The 23,859-nt window shown below is 38.4% G+C and overlaps 1 protein-coding gene across 1 annotated transcript in view; it reads left to right on the top strand.

Annotated features, from left to right (window-relative positions):
• CORIN (corin, serine peptidase) overlaps positions 1–23,859 on the top strand; it is a gene marked incomplete at both ends in the record, with an annotated part of 142,839 nt that overhangs the window by 77,663 nt on the left and 41,317 nt on the right. The window contains 5 exons of the mRNA XM_080630219.1: positions 8,677–8,784; positions 10,343–10,453; positions 11,307–11,423; positions 13,533–13,631; positions 19,413–19,644. Of these exons, the coding sequence (XP_080486345.1) occupies positions 8,677–8,784; positions 10,343–10,453; positions 11,307–11,423; positions 13,533–13,631; positions 19,413–19,644 (667 nt within the window). The remainder of the gene's footprint in view (positions 1–8,676; positions 8,785–10,342; positions 10,454–11,306; positions 11,424–13,532; positions 13,632–19,412; positions 19,645–23,859) is intronic.

The raw sequence follows: 23,859 nt of genomic DNA, 5'->3' as shown, positions 1-23,859 counted from the left end.
CTTAATACCTCAATTTCTTGTTTATTTCTCTGCGGTACTGTGTATCTTTAGAGCTCCTATGTGTTTTTCTGTGTTGACAAAAAACATCCTTGGACTACTACCTTTGGAAAAGCTCAGCAAATGTACAGTAGGAAAACAAAGAAAAGGGAAAAGAAAGAAAATAAAAGAAAAAAGGAAAATGTGGAACAATGACTGAATAGGGACTATAGTAGGACATGATGGCACAAAACAGCACTGTGCATTCAGACTTTGGAAAATATCAGACCTGGGGTTGAGTTCCAGACTCTGCAGTTTAGACTGGCCCCAAAGGATTTGTTCATATTTGTGATATAAGAGCCTGGGCATTCCAAGACTCACAAATCTGCTTTTGAGGAAGTTGCTGATAGATTTTATCTGAAATACTCCAAGGAATAAATGATGGCTGCAATTTCCTCCTGGTCTCAATATGAATAAGTCTAGAGCTTGCTTTATCTTTAATAGCCTACAATTTATTTAATGGAGGTTGATATAATTTTGATTACATAAAAAATGTAGTATGTTTTTATTTGAATTTTTCCTGTCAAGTTTTTAATGTAAGCTAAAAAATTAAAAAATGCCTATGAAACTATGTCTCTTGAGTTCCATTAGAAATGGGAAAAGAAGAAATCAGTAATATAACAATAAAAGTATTACAAGCATTTTAAATTTCATGAGTTAAGATTACCTCTAAAAGAAAGCAGGTATTCCTGCTCCGGCAGGGGGATTGGACTAGATGATCTTTTGAGGTTCCTTCCAATCTCTAACATACTGTGATACTGTGAAAGCCTGTGTGTTAAATGATACAGGGTTTATAGGCAGAGGATGTCTTTTATTAGCAGTTGGTGAAAGGGGGTGGAGGTCAAATAAGACCTTCTTGAATTACACGGCAGAAATAGCAAAACTGAAGGACGACTTTTTTGCCTGAAATCTTGTCTGATAAAAGATGCTGTGTTTCCAGTAGCCATTGCCCCTCTTAAATTCTTGAGTTACTCCACAGAATAGTTTGGATTGGAAGGGACCTTTAGAGGTCCTCTAATCCATCCCCTGCAATAAGCAGGGGTGTCTTCAACTAGATCAGGTTGCCCAGAACCACATCCAGCCTGGCCTTGAATGTCTCCAGGGATGGCATATCTACCACCTCTCTGAGCAACCTGTTCCAGTATTTTACAACCCTCACTGTAGAAAACTAGGAGGTTGGACTAGATGACCTTTGAAGATCCCTTCCAGCCTTAACTATTGTATGATTCTATGCTCTGGTTGCAGCACTCCTAGTTACTTGTGCTCCCTAGGCTGCTTTTTATAGGTGTGGGGTTGGGCTGTGCTTTCTCTGGCAATGCTCAGGTGTCAGTCAGCATCTCCCGAGAGAGCTGCTGGCTCCTGGCAGGTCTCTGCTCCCCTGGTGTTTCTCTGCCTCAGGAAGTCTCCCTGTGTGCCAAGATCTACCACTCCACTGTGGATCAGGCCAGTTCTGGAGCAGCTCATCTCAGTGATTGACCACAGTTAGAGGAACATTTGTACCAAAACTTATTAAGGCATGGAAATACACCATTAAGATGCTCAGAACAACATCTTTGCTGTTACGGTGTACAGGTTGTTTTTGTTGCCAAGTCATAATCCTAAAATGTTTTTGGCACAGCAGTGTTTTATTCCTGGTTTGAATTAAACACACTTTTAAAGGTGCGTTATTTGGGATATTTGGTTTGGTTTTAATTATCTTCCCTCTTCAGAGTGCTACAAAGAAGAGACTTCTGGGCATTCTGGCAGTTCATATCCCCTTTTATGACAAAGGCACAGCCATGTGGGAAGGCAGTTATGTTCTTGGTCTCATTGGAATTAAGATGTTTGTTCTTCCATTGAGGAAAAAAAAGCACAATTACTAAACTTCCATTAATGAAAAATAAATGGCAAAAATTACCATTAACCCTAAAAATACATTTTATTCGGGTCCAGACAGTGTATGCAAGTTATAAGTGTATGAGTAGTTAGAGGAGTCTGTCATCTTTGGCAGTGTTCAAGGCCAGGTTGGACAGGTCGTTAAGCACCTGGTCTAGTGGAAGGTGTCCCTGCCGGTGAATGGGGGGTTGGAACTAGATGTTCCTTTCCAGCCCTAATCATTCTGTAATTCCTATAGGAATCATTATAAATAACTGAAGGTTATAATGAATTAATAATTAATTTTATTAAATTATTAAATTTTTAATTCTTAAAACACTTGTCCTTCAATCAAAGTATAGGCCATCAAACTTAATTCTTATCCTAGGTTTATTCATAAGGTATTTCAGTTCAGTTGAAGATAGTTCAATAACTTTAGCAGTGACTGGCATTTCCATAATAATGAGAATATTCAGTACTCCACAGAATGTAGTTGCTATTCACCATTTAATTATTAAACAGTTGGCAATATCTGAGAAAGAAAACAGGATTTTGAATTTTTAGGCTTTGTTCTATTTTGTATAAACTGAATTGTGACTGTTAGTGCTTACATACAGCTTGCCAGTGTTTAGTGGGATTCAGAACAACACGGAGAAAAGTTGTTCCCTTCTTATGAAGTCCAAACTGTATTTGCTTATCGGAAAGTTTTACCTAGCATGGAATGAAATTTATTTTCAGATTTTGTTGTTAGCCATGAGAATGGAGGTAATATGGAGCATATGAAACAAAAGCAGCAGATTTAACTCAGAGTAAGCAGCATGAATACATTGAAGAGGATAACTAGGTATAAACGTACAGTTCACTTCCTGACTAATTTCTGCTCCATTGATTGCTGGGAGCTGTTTTGTCTGCATGACAATGGGAAACAAAGACTGTGGGTAATATAGATGGAGAAAAATATTTGGACTCTGTGTTCTAGCAAACAAACTTACGTAGCAATAGGCAGTTTAAGACCAAAATTCCACAGAAAGGCAAGTATTTCTGCTGCTTGAGTCTTGTGGAGAGACCACATGAGACTCTTCATGTCGGCCAGTGTGGTGAGGAGAATCTTCTTGTTACAGTTACTTCACAATGAGATTAAAAGGCTCTTAAACGTAAAAGGCCAACCTTTATTAAAATGTAAAATTAAAAAAATAACGCTATAAGAGGAAAAAAAAAGAAAACCCTTTACAAAACAAAACTGAAAGAAACTTGATAAGGCAGAATAGAAATGGATTTGCAGACAAAACTGCCTTTGCTGGCTGTGGCCTTGAAGGTTGAGTCTTTGGGCTTGCTTTCAGTCAACTCAGGAACTTTCTTTTTCTCAGCATATTTGGTTCTGTTTTTTTTTTTTTTTTTTTTTTCCCTTGGTAAGTTTCTTTATCACAGTGGAGCCCTGTCCATGTGTTTATTTCCTGCTCTTTCCAGCTTTGTTTCAGTCTCTGGTGTGCTTTAGGTTTACTTGTTGAACTTTCGCTCTGCCTCCTCTACTCTGTAAATGCTGTAACATAATATAGAATAGCATGCAAACAGGTAAGTTTCTCAGGGATGACAATAATGGTGCTGATAATTTGGGGGCAGAAATAGATTTCTTTCAGCTGCACACTATATTTGAGTTACAATAATTCACTCTGATATATGTTAATGAGACGGGTTGAAAATTGAGGCAAATTGAAAACTGGATGAATAGTTGGGCCCAGAGGGTGGCAATCAGAGGCATGAACTTTACAAATTGCAATATAATATGTACAGCAGTCTGATATAAATTATTTAGCTTCATGCTTTACTTGAAATCAAACCATTCAAATTAATCATTGTTTCTGTAGGAAATGAATGTAACAAAATTGGATGGGTAACCTCAGTAAGAAGAAAGGCCATATGCATCCTGAAAAACTTACTTTACCCATTTGCACTCAATCTCATTGGCTTAATTGTCTCACCCCTAGTATATACACAAGTGGTCTGGCCAGAATCACTTGACTGACAGCAAAACCCACTAGGCTTTTGTGTCCTCTAATGTTTTGTTTGGCAGCAACAGTTTACTCCTATGACAAACATTTTACAGTCTTAACAACCCTGTATCACCTGGGCTGTTGTTGATCTTTGGGTTGACTGCAGCCTCGGTCAATTTGCAGATGACACCAAATTGAGTGGGAGTCTTAATCTGCTTGAGGGTAGGAAGGCTTCACAGAGGATGGGCTGGATTGATGGGCTGAGGCCAATTGTGTAAAATTCCCCAAGGCTACATGCTGGGTCCCGCACTTCAGTTACAGCAACCATGCAGTGCTACAGGCTGGGAAAAGCTGCCCCACAGAAAAGGACCTGGGGGTGCTGGCCAACAGCTGCTGGGCATGAGCCAGCTTGTGCCTAGGCAGCCAAGAAGGGCAACAACATCCTGCCCTGTATCAGCAATAGCCTAGCCAGCAGGGCCAGGGCAGTGATCATCCTCCTGTACTCTGCATCGGTGAGGTCACATCTTGAATCCTGTGCTCAGCTCTGGGCCCCTCACTGCAAGAGAGACATTGAGGTGCTGGAGCAGGTCCAGAGAAGGGCAACAGAGCTGATGGAGGGTCTGGAGCACAAGTCTGATGAGGAACAGCTGAGGGAACTGGCATTGTTTAGTCTGGAGAAGAGAAGGCTCAGGGGGACCTCCCTGCTCTCTACAGCTACCTGACAGGAGGTTGTAGTGAGGTGGGGGTTGGTCTCTTCTCCCAGGTAGCAAGCCAAGACAAGAGGAAACAGCCTCAAGTTGTGCCATGAGAGGTTTAGATTTGCTATTAGGAAAGATTTCTTCACCAAAAGGATTGTCAAGAATTGGAACAGGCTGCCCAGGGAAGTGATTGTGTTGCCATACCTGGGGGTATTTATAAGACGTGAATATGGTGCTTAGGGATGTGATTTAGTGGTGCACTTAGCAGTGCTAGGTTAATGGTTGTACTCAATGATTTTAAGGGTCTTTTCCAACATAAATGATTCTGTTTGGATTCTTGTTTCTTTATCTTGTTTCAGGTTGTTATTAATCTTCTTGCTGCATGATTATTTAAATGAAATCGCACTTACAGTGTTCTGTAGCAAGTAACATATAGCATTCCTTTAAATCCTGTTCTGCTCTTGCTTCTGACACCTTCGTACACACATATATTTCCTTTCCTATTTATTTAGTACTAAAGTTAGTATTTTTTTTTATCCATCTCTAAGTTTCTTTTCCCATTTTTGTTACAAAAAGACATCTGCAGTAATAGCAGAGGAGCTTGCTTTGTCTGCTGCTTCAGTGTCAATTCCATAACCTGATGGGTGCAATGCTGTGTTCATCTCCTAAGACGACAGGATGAGGTGACAAGAGATGAAGCCCATTCACCTCAGTATCATTGGTCTTGAAGGCACTACTCAATCAGGTTTGGTTCATAATTCAAGATTTAAAAAAAAGTAAATGTATCCAGAGGCGTTCTCCTGGGATGTCCAGGTTCCTGTCGAAGCTTCCCACATCTGCAGTCCCAAAATACAGAACTTCTTACTGGACAGATGTCCTTGGTTTTTAGTTATGAGATGACATACATTAGCGACAGAGTCGTCTGTCCCTGTACAGGTGACTTTATCTGAGCTAAATGTCTAAACTGACTGTATGGAAAATCAGCCAAGGGAAACAGACACTTCTGATACATGATTTATCTTATTTGAAGCAGGTAATTTAGATGGCCTGTGTGCTTGAGAAACCAAACGATGTAGATGTCTAAAGTTACATAAGTGAACCTTACAGCTGTGCCTCCTTAGTTTTAATATTGAAAATTATATGCGTTATGAAATGTAGAAGTCTCTGTGTTTTGTTGTTTTTTTTTTTTAATCTTTTTCATATTTATTAATAATTCTTGCTAGAATCTCCTGTCAGGATTCTGCATCAAGAAACTGATTAGATGATGTGGTCTTTTCCTGGCTCTTGACTTGCATTTTTCTCTTCTTGCCTTTGATGGGCCATAATAAGTATGCAGGCAATAGTTAGGCTTTAGAAGAATCCATGCCTCTTTTTGAATGTATAGTTTAATTTACTTAGCTGTGTCATTACTTTCACAGCTGCAGCCGAAAACTGGTATTTAGGATTTCACCATGTTTCCTGTACCATTTAGTCTGTGACTTTGTGCAGTGTAGGTTGCCAGCTGAGGAATTGGAATTCAGCTCAGCCAGCTATCACATAGGGATCTGAACGGGAAAGAAGCTGTAACTAAGATCTACAAGTGCATAAATTATCAGTGCCAACACTTGGGTCTGTCAGAAGGATCCTGATGAACAAATTTTACATGTAATGTACCAAATGCAACAGGCTCTCCTACATCCCTCTGGCTGCACTTAGATGCACACTTTCTTAATACATACACTTGCTTCTTCTTCCTTCCTTTGTGACTTTCTCAATCATACTTCTCTTCCACCAAGGGTGAACGAGATGAAGACCATTTGGGTAATAAAATACAGATGAAACTGTTTACACACATGGGTAGAACGTCTTGTTGAATTAAGGTCTTATTTACTCCTTGAAGTGACACAAAATGTACATTGAGTCTGCACATATGTCTTTAAACATACAGCTTTAAAATTTAAAATCCTTACATCTTTAAATGTAAAATCATGAGTGTTGGGTTGAGGTGATTCATGGTCAGAAGGACAACGTGATGCAATAGTGAAGTGGTGAAAACAGAGTATGCTTGAGTGGAGATCGAAGGGTTGCAGAATGCAAAGGTTTGACCAGGGTTTATTTGTGTTTTGTGGAGTATACAATAGGAATTAGTATTTAATTGTATGAAAACTGAGTTTGTACCATCATTGTCTTTTACAAATGGCAGCTGCAATGTGCCCATCTTATTCTGATGGAAGTAACTAGCTACCCCATACAATATATTATTGCCAATATCTTGAAGGAAATGTATGTTAAGACTGTTAGATTTTCATCAAGTGAATCTTATTTTCTTGCAAGACAGTTTGTATTCTTTTTGTTTACCCTGTCAGTGTGGGCAGGAGAGCTGCCATGCCCTAAAGGACACTGCACAGCTATAGAAGTATGAATGTAAACAGGAATGAGGGTATGGATGGAAATTAAACAATAAACTTGCCCAGAGGAAACAACATAGAAAAAGACAGCTTTGTTTCATTTGCGTGAGGAGCAATACAAACACAGAAATTGTCAGTTACAAACTGATTGTAAAGATTGGTAAAGATTAATAAAGATTGCCAGAGTACTTCATGCCATTGCAAACTCAAAACAAGTAATGCTTAGAATTTTACTTTCAGGAGGCTGTTGTTCTGCTGAAAGTGTTCTGTTCTGAAACTAGAACTTAAATATTTTAATTTAGTTTGGGTTTTTTGGTGTTTACTGTTCTATGCCTTTTGTTCTTGTTAAATTAACTATTGACTACAAAGCTCATGGTTTAGCCATATTATTTTTCATTATGCCCTGAAATATTGTCCTTTGCATTGTGCTGTAAATTTTTTTTGTACTTTCTAAGATGATGTGAAACTCATAGAAAGCACAAATGCTTCTGTGCGGGAGTGGAAGAAGTGATTCATGTTCAAGTTCTAGAATTGAGGGTGTTAAAACCTTGCAAAACTTTGAGCACTCACGTAGGAGGTGGAACACTTGGCTGACATTGATCTGGAGGGATAGAAACCCCATTGCACCCTCTGAGAGAATGCTGCACCTTACAATGTGTAATATACTTAGAAGGACACTCATCTTTCAAAGTGGGACCACTGTGCAATCTTGAACACAAGAGTCACATGCCAAGAGGAGAAAAGCAAACGGTAGCATGATTCTGTTGTTTAGTGGTGGAGCATCTCAACTGAGGGGAAAGACTTGTGCCTTGTTCCACTGCCTGCTCTCAGAGCTCTCTCTGTACGTTTTCCAGGAAAGAGCTCATTTAAAATGCCCACTTATCCCAGTAAGAAAGGGAACAAAGAACTTCCCTGGTTCCACTGGCATAGTTTCAAAAGGAAGAAGGCGTGGTCCAGATACCTGTTCTATATCCTGGTATTCTCCCTGGAAAAGCCAGATGTGAAGAAAAAGCCTAGAGTTAAAAAGTTATTACTAATGGGACCAGACACTGCTAACCCTGTTTTTCTCTTCTCCCCCCTTTCTTGACTACTACAAGTTAGATTCCATGTTTCTATCAAACATTCTGGATATTCTCAGAGAATATTTATCAGGGCTTTACTGAAGGACTCAGCCATGGAAAGAAAGGCTAAACCCACCTAGGGCTGACAGTGTGAAGAATTCTTTGATCAGCATCAGGCCAAATGCTGCATAAGGCATAAAACTCATTTGAAACCATTGCAAGATCAAAGGTAGGCTAAAAAGCATGGTCTGAGGATCTTGATTTTGCTGATAGAAGCTTCAGCTTCAGCTAATAGCTACATCAGGTTCTCAAGACTGTCCTGGTAGTCTAACTGATGAAACCTACAAGCTTACTCAAGAACTGTATATGTATAAATATAATTAAACATTTTGGTCCATATGTGTAAACAAAGCGCTTTCTCCTCATGGCATTGATCAAAAAAGCAATTGGTAATAAAAATGTCTAAAAATTGCTTTTCATCTTTCTTGTTCTTCCATTTTAGATTCTAATAAACTGATGCACATTGGGTATTAATGTGTACCTGTAAATTGGGGTGTATCTTTAGCTAATTTTGATTTAGTCAATACATTCGTAGCTTATATGAACGTTCCAAAGTCATGCTAACATTTTACAAAAATTTGTTTTGCAGATTGCAGTGATGATGTATTTCGCTGTGACACAGGAAAATGCCTAAATTATACGTTTGTTTGTGATGGGTATGATGACTGTGGAGACCTTAGCGATGAACAGAACTGTGGTAAGTGAAAGTTTTATGCTTTTCTAAAGTCTTTAAGATACCAGTATTGCCTAAATCAGCAATCTTTTTCTTTAAACTATTGAAAGAGTAGCATACCCTGCTGTTATTCTCTTTGTGCAAAGTAAAAACAGCTCACAAATTTATGTGCCATTTGTGAAGTTTTAACTGCGAGTCAATCAAAATTTTGAAGGTAGTGGTATTTTGAAGAAATACTGTGATTCATAATTTATTTTAAACTAATTCAAGATGTTATGTTTGCTTTCTTGCTAACATGGCTGAATTTAACTGAGATTAAAGGAAACCATAAGAGCTTGCACACTGGTGATGGCAACTGTTTTGTATCTGAACTGTTTTTACATAAGCTTCAGAGTGAACTTGCATATTTTGATGATCAAATTATGTTTCTTTCAAATTCTGCTTTCAGTCAGCTTTGCATGTTCTGCCGCCTTATATTTGTCTTTCTACTTACACTTGAATTTCATAGGAAAAAGATGAAGTTTTGCCATAAAAAAGAATAATTAGCACATGTATATATTACAAAACTTTGAAAGCCTTAGTTTTTTTAACTTTTGCTCCTGGTGCTACACCTAAGCCAAATTAAGTGCTCTAAAGGAAAATCACAGGAAATTTCGAAACTAAAAGTCAATGCACGTGTTTTCTGATAGTTTTTTTATGTTTCTTCTCCAAATTAAACACACTCTAAGACTCCAAGATCTTTCACTACTTTTTGTCAGTTCTGATTGTTCCTTTTTGTTTGGTTGGTTGTTTGGTTTTTGTTTATTTGTTTATTTTTCATAAACCATCTTTGATTCAAGACTTTTTTGAATGTTTATCTAACTCCAACCATTGCTATCTTGAGATAGGGGTTTTTTTTTATATAGAAAATTTAAGATCTAACTTTTCGTACAGGTTATAAATGGGTCTCACATCAGACTGTCTACACTCACTATTTATTTTGGTGTAAAATCAGACTGCTCAAAAGAATGCTTTTATTTATTTGTGGAAGCACTTGGGTAGGAAAAGTAAGATGAAGATTGGAATAGTTTCCTTGTAGATCATTCTTATGAAAAATTCTGAGTGTATGCAAAAAAAGTTTCTGATTAAGTGCCAAATAGGGCAAATGAAACTTTTTTTTTTTTTACTTCATAGTAAAAAGATAAATGTAGGGAATGATTTTCCCTGATGGCAACTGGAAATGTTGGCTAACTGAAAGGCATTTCATTATGGGAATACAACGATCTTTTAATCTGCTCAACAAATGTCAGAAATGTGTTTATTTGCAAATTGAAACAACTGTGCTCCTGAGAGGAGTAAGTGCAACACTATCTATATAGGCAAGAGAATTCAGAACATATGTAACTAAAATCTGCCAAAAAAATCTCCAGGAACAGAAAAATCTCTTACTGTATTTTACAACTTCAAAATGGCTCATTGGTAAGAATAATTAGCTTATAGGCATAGGACAATTGATCAAAATCACAAAATACACAAATTGTAACTCATCATCCTTTCTTTTTTTTTTTTTTTTTTTTTGTCCTCACATTTGAATTTTAATTAGATTGTAATCCAGTGACGCATCATCGATGTGGAGATGGGAGATGTATAACTGCTGATTGGGTATGTGATGGTGACCATGATTGTATAGACAAATCAGATGAAATCAATTGCTGTAAGTTCCTTTAATTTCTAAATCAGTTTTTTTATTTCTTATCTTACATTATTTTCATTTTAAAAGTAGTATATTTACTTACTACTTGTAAGGCAAAACTACAAATTTATTTGATTTGCAAAGTTTGCACTTGATAAATGTCCCTACTGGAAGATGACTGCAGCTAATTAAACATTTGTTGCCATTGTTGAGAACTCCCAGCATTACCTTGTGTTTCAGCTTAATTACAGAATTACCTTTTTGTTAATTGTGATGTTCCCCTTAAAGAATAATGAATGAATGTATATAATCTCTTTAAACTGTAGGCATTCTGAGTTTGGGACAGCTTTCTCATTTGTCTGTATGCAACCTATCAAAGCTTGTCAGAGTCTGGACTTCTCTCTTTTCCAGTGATAATGGTATATATCTACAAAACAACTCCCCTAGTATATTGCCAAGGTTGCAAAATCAAGCCTTGGGGAACTAGCATATGTTTTAATGTGATTAAAGTTGTCATAAGAGATACGCTTATGCTGCTTTGATTCTTGCTGCCATTCAGTGCTTGACCTAACAATCACTATCCTAAAATTTTCCCTGAAACCTAAGAATCTATTCTGAATTAAAGAATGTAAGTAAGTGGGCAAAGAAAACATGACAATTTTTAGTTGAGTAAAAATGATGCTTTTGTTGGTTTGTTGTAGCTCTAAGCTATTGAAAGCATGGCCTACATGCAATGAAAAATGTCTTCTAGTGACTTTCAGTTCTAAGCAGTGTTACTAGCTCCTCCTGAAATACCTTCAAGATAACGTTCAAAAATAATTAAGACCTTCATTAGTCTAAGTTAACCAGTGTATCATCATTTTTTTCTCTCTAGCGTGTCACAGTCAGGGTCTGGTGGAGTGCAGAAATGGGCAGTGCATTCCTAGTGCATTCCAGTGTGATGGAGATAATGACTGTAAGGATGGAAGTGATGAAGAAAACTGCAGTGAAAGTGAGGGTATCCCCCATTTTACTGTTCTTACTGAACCTACCATTGATTGCTTTGTTCTGAAGTGTCTTTAGCTAAAGCTATCTGACATTTACTTTCATTCCCTTTCAAGTAACACTTGCTAATGTTCTCTGGTGTCTGCTTTCACACAGGAATTTGTAAGCAGAGCTTTATTAGTCCTTAAAAATATAAAAAGTTAAAGAAATGGAGGTGATTTTTAGTATAGGTTTCGGTTATCCGACATAATGAGCTGTTACTTAAAATAAATTGATATCTATTCACATTGTCTGCAGCAATTAGAAGCTACTATCACAGGAATTGGTGCCATTTGAGAAGGAATTTTCTCATGAAAATTATCTTTTCTTCAGTACTTGGGAATCAGAGAAAGGATGTTTTCCTAAATTAATTAATTATTTAGTGTGACTAAGGAAAAATGTATGAAAATGTAAGTTTTCACAGCTACTTAATAGCTGGCTCATGATGGTTTATATGAAAGAAAAGGAAACCACGCAGTTTCTTGAGCCCGAGAATGTGTTTCCCCAAAGACTTGTGTCCTGTGGTACGTTTTGACACTTGGAAAGAAATGTTGTAATGTTGTGAAGGTTTCAGTATTTGAGGATATTTTTCACATGTAATTCTCTTGTTTATGGTAAGGTAGGTGCAGATACCAGCCTTTCCTTCAATGTGAGAATTATTAATGACATACTCTTTCGAATTTCATTTTTAAAGAAATTAGTTAACTTTATGTAGAAAACCCTTGTGTTGTCAAATATAGTGGTAATAAGACAACCTATTCAAAAGTTATTAGAGTAGAACACACCTATTATCATAAGATAAATTCACAGCTGGTTCTGTGATCCCTTCGAAAGAGAGAGTAGAGTGTGTTTATAGAAATTCAGCATTGACTGTGCTTGGATCAAAAGAATCTACATTGCAGCAAAAGGAATTTTAAAGAGTTGAGAAACTCTTCCACTGTGGGATAAGAAGGGGTTGGAGCAAACTTAAAAAAATTAATTTTAATGTAATTATTTGTAATAGGTTTAGACTTTAAGAAATTTTCCCTATTTTTAAAGTTCAATTTTGCGATCAGCTGCACTGGTAAAATAAGACAGTCAATTGCTACAGCTAAAGTACCTGTATTGCTTCAATATGTAACATGTATGAAGGGAAGTAAATCCACATTACTACACTGTCAGTTCTTTGGGATGAGGCTGTTGTAAAGATCATTGAGACAAGATGTTTCTTAAGCATCTTCTGTACCCCAATATAAGGACGCCATGACTGAATGATTAATGTTCAATAATAATCAATTGTGTAATGCAATACAAACACTAAGTAGTAGTTGCAATAACCCATTTTAAAGAGGATGAGATGATGAAATCCGAACTGCTCAGTCTCTGTGTACAGAATAGTAAATTAAATGATTGCTTTTGCAAAAGTCACGTTGAAGAGAGAATTTAATGGTTTGGAAAGGAGCTGTCATCACTGTGACACAGAGAGGTCCAGGGATTTGTCAGCGAAACTAGCTACCCAGGTAATACATTCAGAAATGTTTCGATGAAATGCTGGTTTTAGTTGCTCTGAATTCCATTTTTAGGACCATAGCCTTTTGGGATTTCTTGTTGTTGTTAGTGTTTTAACCAGCCAAAGAGGGATAATGGCACTTCAGCTTTGATGACTTTTCTTCAGGAAGATTTTTATTGTCCACCAAAACAATCATAAAATGAGAAGCAGATCAACTGAATTGCACTGAGGAATGATTCCCAGAAAATATTCTCTTTCAACTAGAACCTATTGTTCCCTCCAAAATCTGATTTATATGACTTTTCATACTTTGCTGCAGAATTGTGGTAAATGGCTTTCAGAGATCCATACCTCTCAATAGGAAACTGGGATGTAAAGTCTTATTTTAAGTATACAGGTAAAGAAAAGTGACATCTGGACACTCCTGCATGCTTTCCTTTCTTACAACATTTTCTTGCTGTAGGGTGCTTAATTATGTAAAGTAAATACTTAATTGTAATGTAAACTCTGCATTTTCTCATTGCTACACTCCAGTAATTTTTATTAGTCTGGTAAATAATTAGAATAGTAAATTTCTATTTTCCTCAGGTCAAACCCTCTGTCAGGAGGGAGACCAGAGATGTACTTCCTGTCCTGATCCCTGTGGAACTTCTCTCTGTGAGATAAGAAACAGCCAGACAAACTGCAGTAAGTAGGTCACATGCTTTGCACTGTCACTGTTTTAGGGTGGTTTAGAGTATAATGAGGATGCAGGGTAGGACATGGTAAATAATACTTTAATTTACTATCTAATGAATATGTGTAATGATTAAGTATTGAAAAGGGCAAAGTTGAAACGAAACTTCCATCATAACTTAATATTGATGTACTTAGAGATCCTCATAACATTTGACATTGAGATATTTTCCCTTCTGTGAATTTTTGATACGTTCTTAAAGGCTATTTACAGTTGTGCTACTTAACATCTACTGACACTCAGTGTTTACATGAAGTAGCAACACAGTGTAAGTGTAAAGCAGAAGCTACTGGTTTTATTTCAATATAAAAGAAAACCTGATGCTGTGTTTAGTAGTCTGGAGAACTTTTAGGCCTTTTATGAAGGAATAATTTTGATATTCAAACTGGCAAAACTACTTATTCTTCTGACCAATACATATTGTATGAATGACAGATGATATAAAGCAGCCTTCCAGTGATATTTCTCATTTGAAACTGAGGCTAAAATGACATAGAGTACCTTCGCCTTTTCTGTGTATCTTGTAACTAGCTCCATTGCCACAATGAGCAGCAGACCCACATTTTTTTTTTTTTGTTTCCTTTTGCTGCCAGTATACTTACAAGAGCATTCTCTCTTGCCCTTTACATTGTCCAGTAGTTTCAACTCTAGCTGAGCTTTGGCTTTTCTAACTACATTCTTGCTTGGGAAATTTCTGTATGTTCCACTTCAGTGCTGCATCCCCTCTTATGTCTTCTGTGTATTTTTGTGTGTTTGAGCTTGGTCAGGAGAATCACATTCAGCCAAGGTGGTCTTATGGTGCACTTTCTCATAGAATCATAGACTCATCTTGACTTGCTTTGCATTGGAATGGAATCCTGTGCTCTAAGGAGGCTCTGCATTAAGACCAACTCGCTGTCCTTCAAGCAGATATCAACATGAATAAAACTCTCATAAGTACCAGGCCTGCAATCAGGAGGCATCCTCAGCCCTCAAGAAGGGTTCATATACCTCCACTTTTTGTTAAAGGTTGTCTGCAACAGATGCCTATCATGTACATCACCTGTGTAGATCAGGCCTTTAAGCCATAATCAAACTATTCAGGTGAGAAGGAGCTTTCTAAGGTGGAGTAGTAGGTGTTGGGGTTTTTCACTTGCCTGTTGTGAACCAAACCGAGAAATATCAAACCCCAAGAAATATTTAGAAAGGGTTATGAAATGGGAAGGAAAGCATCCAAATTACACAAAGCTAACAAAAAATACACTTTATTTTTAAAAAACTTGTATCAAAATCTTAATTTTTAAAATAATTTTTTTTGTGTGTTTTTGAAATCTTGGGTATCTTCATTGAATTATCTCAGCCACTTTCTCATCTGTATCTTGCAATATTATCTCCTGTGAGAAGTTATCCCTCTCCTGGTGAAAAGGAAGCGATATACGTGAAATACATACACTAAAAAAAATGAGAAATGAAAAATGAGATATCACAGCAGATCAAATTATTTTGGTTGTTGACCACATCTGCAGTTCCTGCTGAAACCCCTTGAAACTGTAGGTGTCTGGCATCTCCACAGAAAACAGTTCTTCAAGTAATCTTTGCTTATCTTTGGTGAGACTTGAAGGTCATATTTTCCTGATCTTTGAAGGTCAGAATACACAAGTATTGATTGAGATATAATTGCTGACTTGAATAACTCCCCTTTAGCTAGTCACAAATTTAAATGGGTGTGATAAGATTGATCCTCTGTGGGCTGAATACTCACACAGAAGTGAAGGATATTTAGTCTCAGATCTCTCTGTCTGCAGGAGAAGCATCAGCTTTAGCATCCTGAGCCTTTAAGAACAGGTGTTGCTTCTCAGTTTCTCCATGTGAAGATCAGCTTTTTTATTTGGTCATTACTGACGTTGCCACAAAGCTGTGGTTTGCCCAGGAATGGGGCTTCCATACTTCTATTTATTGTTTCAAAGTTTTACACATAATGCTTCCAAAAGTTAACAGGCATTACACTAAACCCTGGTTTATATGTTTAAAATGGTAGTAACTTTAAATTTACTCAGATCAAAAAAAGACAGTATTTTGTAACTGTATTTATTTTTAAATACTTAGAGCTTAAACTGCTTAGTAAAGACCATGTAAAATGTATCTGATATATTGTGATGGAAACAACATTGGATTCACAGCTGATGGCTGTGTAGTCACCAGTTGTCCATAAGACAGGTCTTCTGGGTGGCAAAAGGCACCAGCAGCAGCCTTACCCAACAAGTACAAAAATGTATAAATACCCACAGCAGCCTCTTGTTCTTACCTATTCAGAGAGCAGTTCTCTCTTAAGCAGATTACCCTTCATAAGGAGCAGCTATAGCCCTCTAAAAGGCAACAGTCTTTCGAGCAGTGTGACTCAATTCAGTTGCTCTCACAAAAAGAGACAGCTGAAAGTGTACTTTCTTTCTTGGACTCATCTTTTTTGTGGATAAATCAGTTTGAGAATGACTGTGGTACAGAAGAGTTTGTCCAAAATCATTTCTGAAAAATGCAAATTTTTGTATCCCATTGTATGTATTGGAAAGTAATTTTGGAAAACATTTGAGTGCCTGGCACTATGTTACAAGACAGTGAAAAACTTTTTGATGTGTGATATTTGAGTTCTAAAACAATGTTCCTATTCCATGTCATAAGAAGCCCAAGAGCTTTTTAGTGAAGATACTTCCTTGGCATATTATGGGCAACAGTCCATAGTTCTCAACAGGAGTAATACATAATCTGAATTAGATCTGCAGATCATCTCTCTCCCATTCTGGTCCAGTGAATATTTAATTGTTTATACACAATGGAACAGCAAGAGAATTTGGGAGAGGTTTTTCTTGCATAACATCTGGAAGTAATATCTTTTTTCATGTTATTTTTGCTGTTCATATTTTGACCAGAGATATTTCATCTTTGGTAAGACATGAGAATTCCCATGAAAAACGTCAGTGTTGACAAAGAAGCATTTTCTCACCCAAGTAACACTTTAGTTGGAAAATTCCAAAGCATAGGCCACGTTTCACAATATTGGTTAAAGTGGATATTCTGCATGAGTGATAATGCCTGATCAGTTTAGGCTGGCATTATAAAGCAGTAATATATTTAGGACAACAGAACAAATATCTGAATGGGGAGTGTAAAGACAACAGAGGCAGGCTGTTTTGTTTTTTTTTGTGCTCTGTGACAGAATTGAAGGCAATGGGCACAAACTGAAACACGGGAGCATAAGGATAACTGAATATAATGAAACCCTTGTTTTACTGGCAGGGCGATTGAACACGGGTTGTCTGGAAGAGGTTGTAGAGACTCCCTAGACAGTCAGAAGCTGTCTGGGCATGGTTCTGCACAACCTGCTCTAGGTGGCTGTGCCTAAGCAGGGGGATTGGACCAGATGATGTCCAGAGGTCTCTCTCAACTTCAGCCTTTCTACAATTCTGTGAAATACCCCATTCACTGCTGTTACTATGTTTGGAACTAACTTCTGTATAGTAGGTAGAGCAAGTTAATACATGAAGATATTAAACCCAGGCATAATCTGATGGTTTATGAGTTTGGTTTTTTGATTGTGGGGTTTTGTTTTGGGTTTTTTTTTTGTGAGTTTCTTTGGAGTTTTTTGGGGTTTGGGGTTTTGGGTTGGTTTCTTTTTCTTTTTTTTTTTTTTTGGGTGAGGTTTTTTTGATTTTGCTTTTTTTTTTTCTTTAGGATAAGATGCAATGAATTTTATTCCTTGTTTCCTACTCACTAGTTTGTACTTATATGTGCTATAAATAAGGGAGCAGCAAGATAAACTGTAGGACAGATATCAGAAGGAAAGATTAACATTTGGGTTACTTGAATTCAGCCAGGTGTTCCCCTGGAATGTATATTCTGTTTGTTACTCTGCTTGTGGATTGTAGGGAATTGGGTGTAAGAGTAAAAAGTTACTATTTTCAAACCTACAATGACATCTTTGCATATAATGCAGTAGAAGCTTTCTAAACGCAGCGAAAAAAGGAATTGTAATAATATTGAAAACATTTAAAGTGAAAACTTGTATCCTGCAAAGGCATTTCAGTGGACTAGATTTTCTCCTGGAATTCACCTAAATGCCTATAAATATGAGTCATAACAAATGAGAGAATGAAACATGAGCATTTCTGCCATTTAGTTTCAAATGCTATGTTATACAAACACAACGTTGCATGCGCTTTTGGGTCCATTTACTCAGGTTTTATCATGAAATACTGATGAGCATGTAATATTCTGTACACATCAAGGAAAGATACTTACCGGGGAAAAATCAAAAGACAAAGCCAAACTGATCTGGGCAACTGAAGTGTGGGAGGACAAGAAAGAGTTCAAAAGGAACAGGAAACGACAGTAGTGTGATGAGGATTTTTGTAGTCTTTGAACCTCATATACCCCAAAGCTGGGACTAAGTGGTTTGAAGTATGTGCAGTATGCAAGGATTTAGCAGAGGAAAAGTTGTATATAAAATGAACTTTATAATCTTCAGATTACAGCTAAATACTAAAAAAGGTTATAACAGGGAATGCCAGTCCAAGAATGACAGTTCGGCTGATCAGCTGATTAACTGACTGTTGGGTCTTCTTCCTCTCAAAGGTGCAGCTATAGAATCACACAGTTGCCACAACTGGCTGGTAGGCAATATTAATCATGTTAAGATACGTTTGCTTTCAGAGCAGGCAAATATATTTGCAGTCTTTTGGTAACAAATTATTTTTTGTCGTACTTTTTACTACACTTTTTCATTGAAACTTTTCTGTTGTGGTGGAAAATTAAAAAGTATTTCTGACTACCAGCTTGAGAAGAAATAGAAGAGCTATACAATACTTTAACTTTAAAATACTTGATCAGTTTATTATGTGTTGTGATGAACTCCCTAAAAGAATGACTTCTTTATATAGCTATAGTCAGTGTGATCATATGGACTTGTAGCTGTTGCATTTAGTTTGTTCTTGCTTATCATTCTTTTTATTATCAATTATGCCTTATCTGAATTTAATTATTAGCATGTAGACTGTCTCTTACTCAGTGTTTGTGCAATCCATAACATAATTGTCCTCATTATTCCTCCAGATTTTGGGATGTAAAAATGAAATAAAAAAAATCTGCCTTCTGCTTTCTATACAGAGGAATTGTGAAGTTTCTGTCGTTAGAGATTTTTCAAGACCCAACTAAACAAAGCTTTGAGAAACCTGATCAGTCCTCAGAGCTGACAAAGCTTTGAGCGGGACATTGGACTAGAGACCTCCTGAGATCCTTTCCAACCCAAAGTATTGTATAATCCCAGTTTTCTTAATTTGGACAGTTGCCCTGCCAATATGAGTTGTGTTGTGGGTGCATTGCTTTATGGTATAGGAACTCTTGAAAATTATCAGAAACTTAATTTGAAAAGAATAAATCTCTTTTTAAAGAATGGTTTATTGTACCATGTTAAAGTTAAGATGTTACTCAGGAAGTTAATGCATATCGGTAAGGGAATATAAGTCTCTGAATAGGTTATTAGGTAGTCAGAGGTCAAACCCATGTTTCTTTACTTATACGGGGTCTTGAGCTTTGAAATTTTGTAGTTTCTCAAGCCTTTGAGGAAATCCCCTGACTGATAAATTTGTTAAATTATTTCTTCTGTATTTCATTTCATCTCACACCATTTGTATTTCTTTTTGTTGTTTGTTTGTTTGGTTTGTTTTGGTTTTTTGTTTTGTTTTGTTTTCTTTCTGTGAAAGGTCAATGTGAATCAATTACTCTGGAGCTCTGTATGAACTTGCCTTACAACTATACTTATTACCCAAACTACCTGGGACACAGGACGCAGAAGGAAGCTTCTATCAGCTGGGAGTCTTCTCTTTTCCCAGCCTTGGTTCAGACCAACTGCTACAAGTACCTTATGTTTTTTGCCTGTACAATCTTAGTACCAAAATGTGACCCCCATACAAATCAGCGGATCCCACCTTGCAGGTACTATACTATACTTCATTTAATTCTTGACTGACATTGTCCGTCATGTTAGTCTTTCCCAATTTTCTGTTACCATTCAGAATGCAGAAATTTTGGTTTGCAATTCCATAGCAAAAGGTAGAAAACCATATTTTAAAAGGTCATTAAATTCAGTTCATTACACGTGTGTATTAGTGATTTGATTAGTATCTGAAGTATTCAAAACAAGGAGAGGAATAGCAGTTCATTAATTTTCAATTGAATAAAACAGACTTTCATTTGGAAGGGACCTACAATAATCACCTAGTCCAACTCCCTGACCAATTCAGGGCTCACCAAGTTAAAGCATATTATTAAGGGTATTCTCCAAAAGCCTCTTAAATACTGACAGGCCTTGGGCATCAACTGCCTCTCTAGGAAGCCTGTTCCAGTGTTTGACAACCCTCTCTGTCAAGAAATGCTTCCTAATCTCCAGTGTAAACCTCCCCTGGTTCAGCTTTGAACCATTGCCACATGTCCTGTTGCTACCAGGGAGAAGAGGTCAGCATCTGCCTCTCTGCTTCCTTCCTCAGGAAACTGTAGAGAGCAATGAGGTTGCTCTTCAGCTTTCTTTTCTCCAAACTAGACAAGCCCAGAGTCCTTAGCTGCTCCTCACAGGACATTCCTTTCAGCCCTTTCACCAGCTTTGCTGCCCTCCTTTGGACTCATTCAAGGACCTTCATATCCTTCTTAAATTGTGGGTTCCAGAACTTCAGACAGCACTCAAGTTGAGGCCCTACAATGCTGAATACAGTGGGATAATGACCTCTTTTGACCAGCTGGTTATACAGTGTTTGATGCACCTCAGGGTGCAGTTTGCTCTCTTGGCTGCCAGGGAACACTGCTGAGTTGTATCAAGCCTATTGTTGACCAGCACCACCAGACCTTTTTCTCCAGGGCTGCTCTCCACCCACTACTTGCCCAATTTTTACTTGTGCCTGGCATTACTCTGTCCTAAGTGCAGAATATGGCATTTGAGCTTGTTAAATTTCATCTCATTTATCATTGCCCAATAGTGCAATCTATCCAGAGCCCTCTGCAAGACCTCTTGTCCCTCAAGAGTGTCAACAGCACCTCCCAGTTTGGTATCATCAGCAGACTTGCTGCATTCAACTCCTGCATCCAGACGATCGATAAATAAAGTAAACTGAACAGGCCTTGGAACTGAACCATGAGGAACACTGCTGGTGACCAGTCTCCAGCCAGATGTAGCCCCATTCACTACAACCCTTCATGTTCTGCCCTTCAGCCAGTTGTTCAACCCACCCACCTCACAGTTGGACAACATGTCCAGAAGGTTGCTGTGAGCTTTGTACAAAGTACTGTCCATTTCTGTGTTTGATTAGAGTTGCACCACTGTAAAGGGTATTTAAACATAGAATCAACTAATTTAATTTGGAACATCAGTGTTTGTTCCTTGCATTTGTGTATCACTTCAACTATGCAAAGCCCTATCTAAATACCATTAACAAAACTTGAAATTTTAATGCATGCTTACCTTTCTAAATTAGAGGAGTACCGCATCATTCTGAATTACAGACTAACTTAGGCTTTCTGCTTGTCAGATTAACTTTTCTACCATCATCAATTAACATGATTGTACTTTTCAGGGTTATGTTCAAAAGAGACTATGTTCTGTAAATTTTGTCATTTTTGTAGCAGCAGTTGTTGCAGATTAGGAGAGCTAATAAACCTGATCAGCAGGCTGAGCTCTGAGCAGCTGGCTGCTAAAGCCTTCTTGTACTGTATTTCTGTATCTTTTAATGGGCCTACCTTGATATTGATCAATTAACATCTACTGTCTTGAAAGAAAAGTGCATTGCAATTTGCAATACATGTCCTAAGCTTTCCCACTATGTGACATTGTTGACAAATAGATCACATTACTGCCGTGGTTTAAGCCCAGCTGGTAACTCAGAACCATGCAGTCGCTCACTCACTCCCCAACTTTTCCTCCCCCTGCTCCTGGAGGGATGGGGAAGAGAATCGAAAGAATGTAACTCCCACCGATTGAGATAAGAGCAGTCCAGTAACTAAGGTATAACACAAAACCCCTGCTGCTACCACCAATAATAATAATGATAAGGGAAATAACAAGGAAGAGAATACAAGCACTCACCACGCGCCGAATGATACCCAGCCTGACCCGAGCAGCAATCTAGCCCTTCTGGGGTAACTGCCCCCAGTGTATATACTGGGCGTGACGTGCTGTGGTATGGAATACTCCTTTGGCTAGTTTGGGTCAGGTGTCCTGTCTCTGCTTCCTCCCGGCTTCCCCTCCTCCTTGGCAGAGCATGAGACTCAGAAAGTCCTTGGTCACAGTAAACATTACTTAGCAACAACTAAAACCATTGGTGTTATCAGCGCTGTTCCCAGGCTGAAAGTCAAAACCACAGCACTGCGCCAGCTACTAAGAAGGAGAAAAATTACTGGCACTGCTGAACCCAGGACAACTACTTTATCTAGCGATGTGGTTCTCAATGTAAGTTAAGAGTAATTCACAGGGAAATTTACCCAGATACTGTTTAATCCTTGCATAGGGACCTAGCAAGAAAGTTAGAATATTTTACATATGCAAAGTTACAGAGTGGTTTGTGTAAGCTGTTTCAGGCTTGCTTGTTTGAATTTTTTTCTTTCTTTTTCTTTAAGAAAGCAGTATAATAAATAGAACTAAATCTGGCTAGGGACATTAAGGGCAACAAGAAAAACTTCCGTAGGTACACTGGGGATAAAAGGAAGACAAGGGAAAATGTGGGCCCCCTCTGTAAGGAAAAAAGAGACCCGGGACGTGGAAAAGACCAAGGTAGTCAGTGGCTTTTCTGTGTTTGGTTTTCACTGGCAAGTGCTCCAGCCACACTGCCCAAGTCACAGAAGGCAAAGGCAGGCACTTGGAGAATGAACCACCACCCACTGTAGGAGATCAGGTTTGAGATCATCTCAGGAACCTGAAGGTACCCAAGTCCATGGGACCCGATGAGATGCATCTGCAGGTCCTGTAGGAACTGGCAGATAAATTTGCCTAGCCATTATCTATCATATTTGAGAAGCTGTGGCAGTCTGGTGAAGTTCCCACTGACTGGAAAAGGGGAGAAATAACCCCCATTTTTAAATAGGGGGAAAGTGAAGATGTGGGGAACTACAGGCCAGTGAGTCTCACCTCAGAGCCCAGCAAGATGATGGAGCAGATCCTCCTGGAAACTATCCTAAGATACATTAGTGATTATTGGTGACAGCCAGCATGGCTTCACTAAGGGCAAATTGTGCCTGACAAATTTGATGGACTTCTGTGATGGGGTATGGTGTTGGTGGATAAGGGAAGAGCCACTGATATCATCTGCCTGAACTTCTGCAAGGCACTGTCCTGCACAGCTTCTTTGTCTCGAGACAAAGGAGAGGCATGGATTTGACAGGTGGACTACTCAGTGGATAAGGAATTGTCTGGATGGTCATACTCAAAGACTTATGGTCAATGGCTCAATGTCCACTTGGAGACCAATGATGAATGGTGATCCTCAGGGATAGGTATTAGGACTGGCAATATTCTGCATCTTTGTAGGCAACATGGATGGTGGATTGAGTGCACCCTCAGCACATTTACCAGTGACATCAAGCTGTGTGGTGGGGTCAACAAACTGGAGGGAAGGGGTGCCATCCAGAGGGACCTTTACAGGTGCAAACCTCTTGAAGTTCAACAAGGCCAACTGCAAGGCCCTGGTCGACTTGCCTCGGTCAGGGCAATCCCAAGCACAGCTGCAGGCTGGGCAGAGAAGAGATTCAGAGCAGTCCTGAGGAGAAAGACTTGGGGACGTTGGTCGATGAGAAACTGAACATGAGTCCGCTTCAGTGTGCACTTGCAGCCCAGAAAGCCAACCGTATCCTGGGCTGCATCAAAAGGAGCGTGACCAGCAGGTCGAAGGAGGTGATCCTGCCCCTCTACTCTGCTCTTGTGAGACCTCACTTGGAGTACTGCGCTTAGCTCTGAGCCCCTCAACATGAGAAGGACATGGACCTGTTAGAGTGAATCCAGAGAAGGGCCACAAAATTATCAAAGGCTGGAGCACTCCTGCTATGAAGACAAGCTGAGAGGGTTGGGCTTCTTCAACCTGGAGAAGAGAAGGCTCCAGGGAGCCTTTATAGCAGCCTTGTAGTACCTAAAGTGTGCCTACAAGAAAGCTGGTGAGGGACTTTTTTATGAGA

The sequence above is a fragment of the Psittacula echo genome, assembly GCF_963264785.1.
Source record: "Psittacula echo genome assembly, chromosome: 1".
NCBI lineage: Eukaryota > Metazoa > Chordata > Aves > Psittaciformes > Psittacidae > Psittacula > Psittacula echo.
The sequence above is the reverse complement of the archived record's forward strand: the minus strand, read 5'-3'. Positions and strand labels throughout refer to the sequence as shown.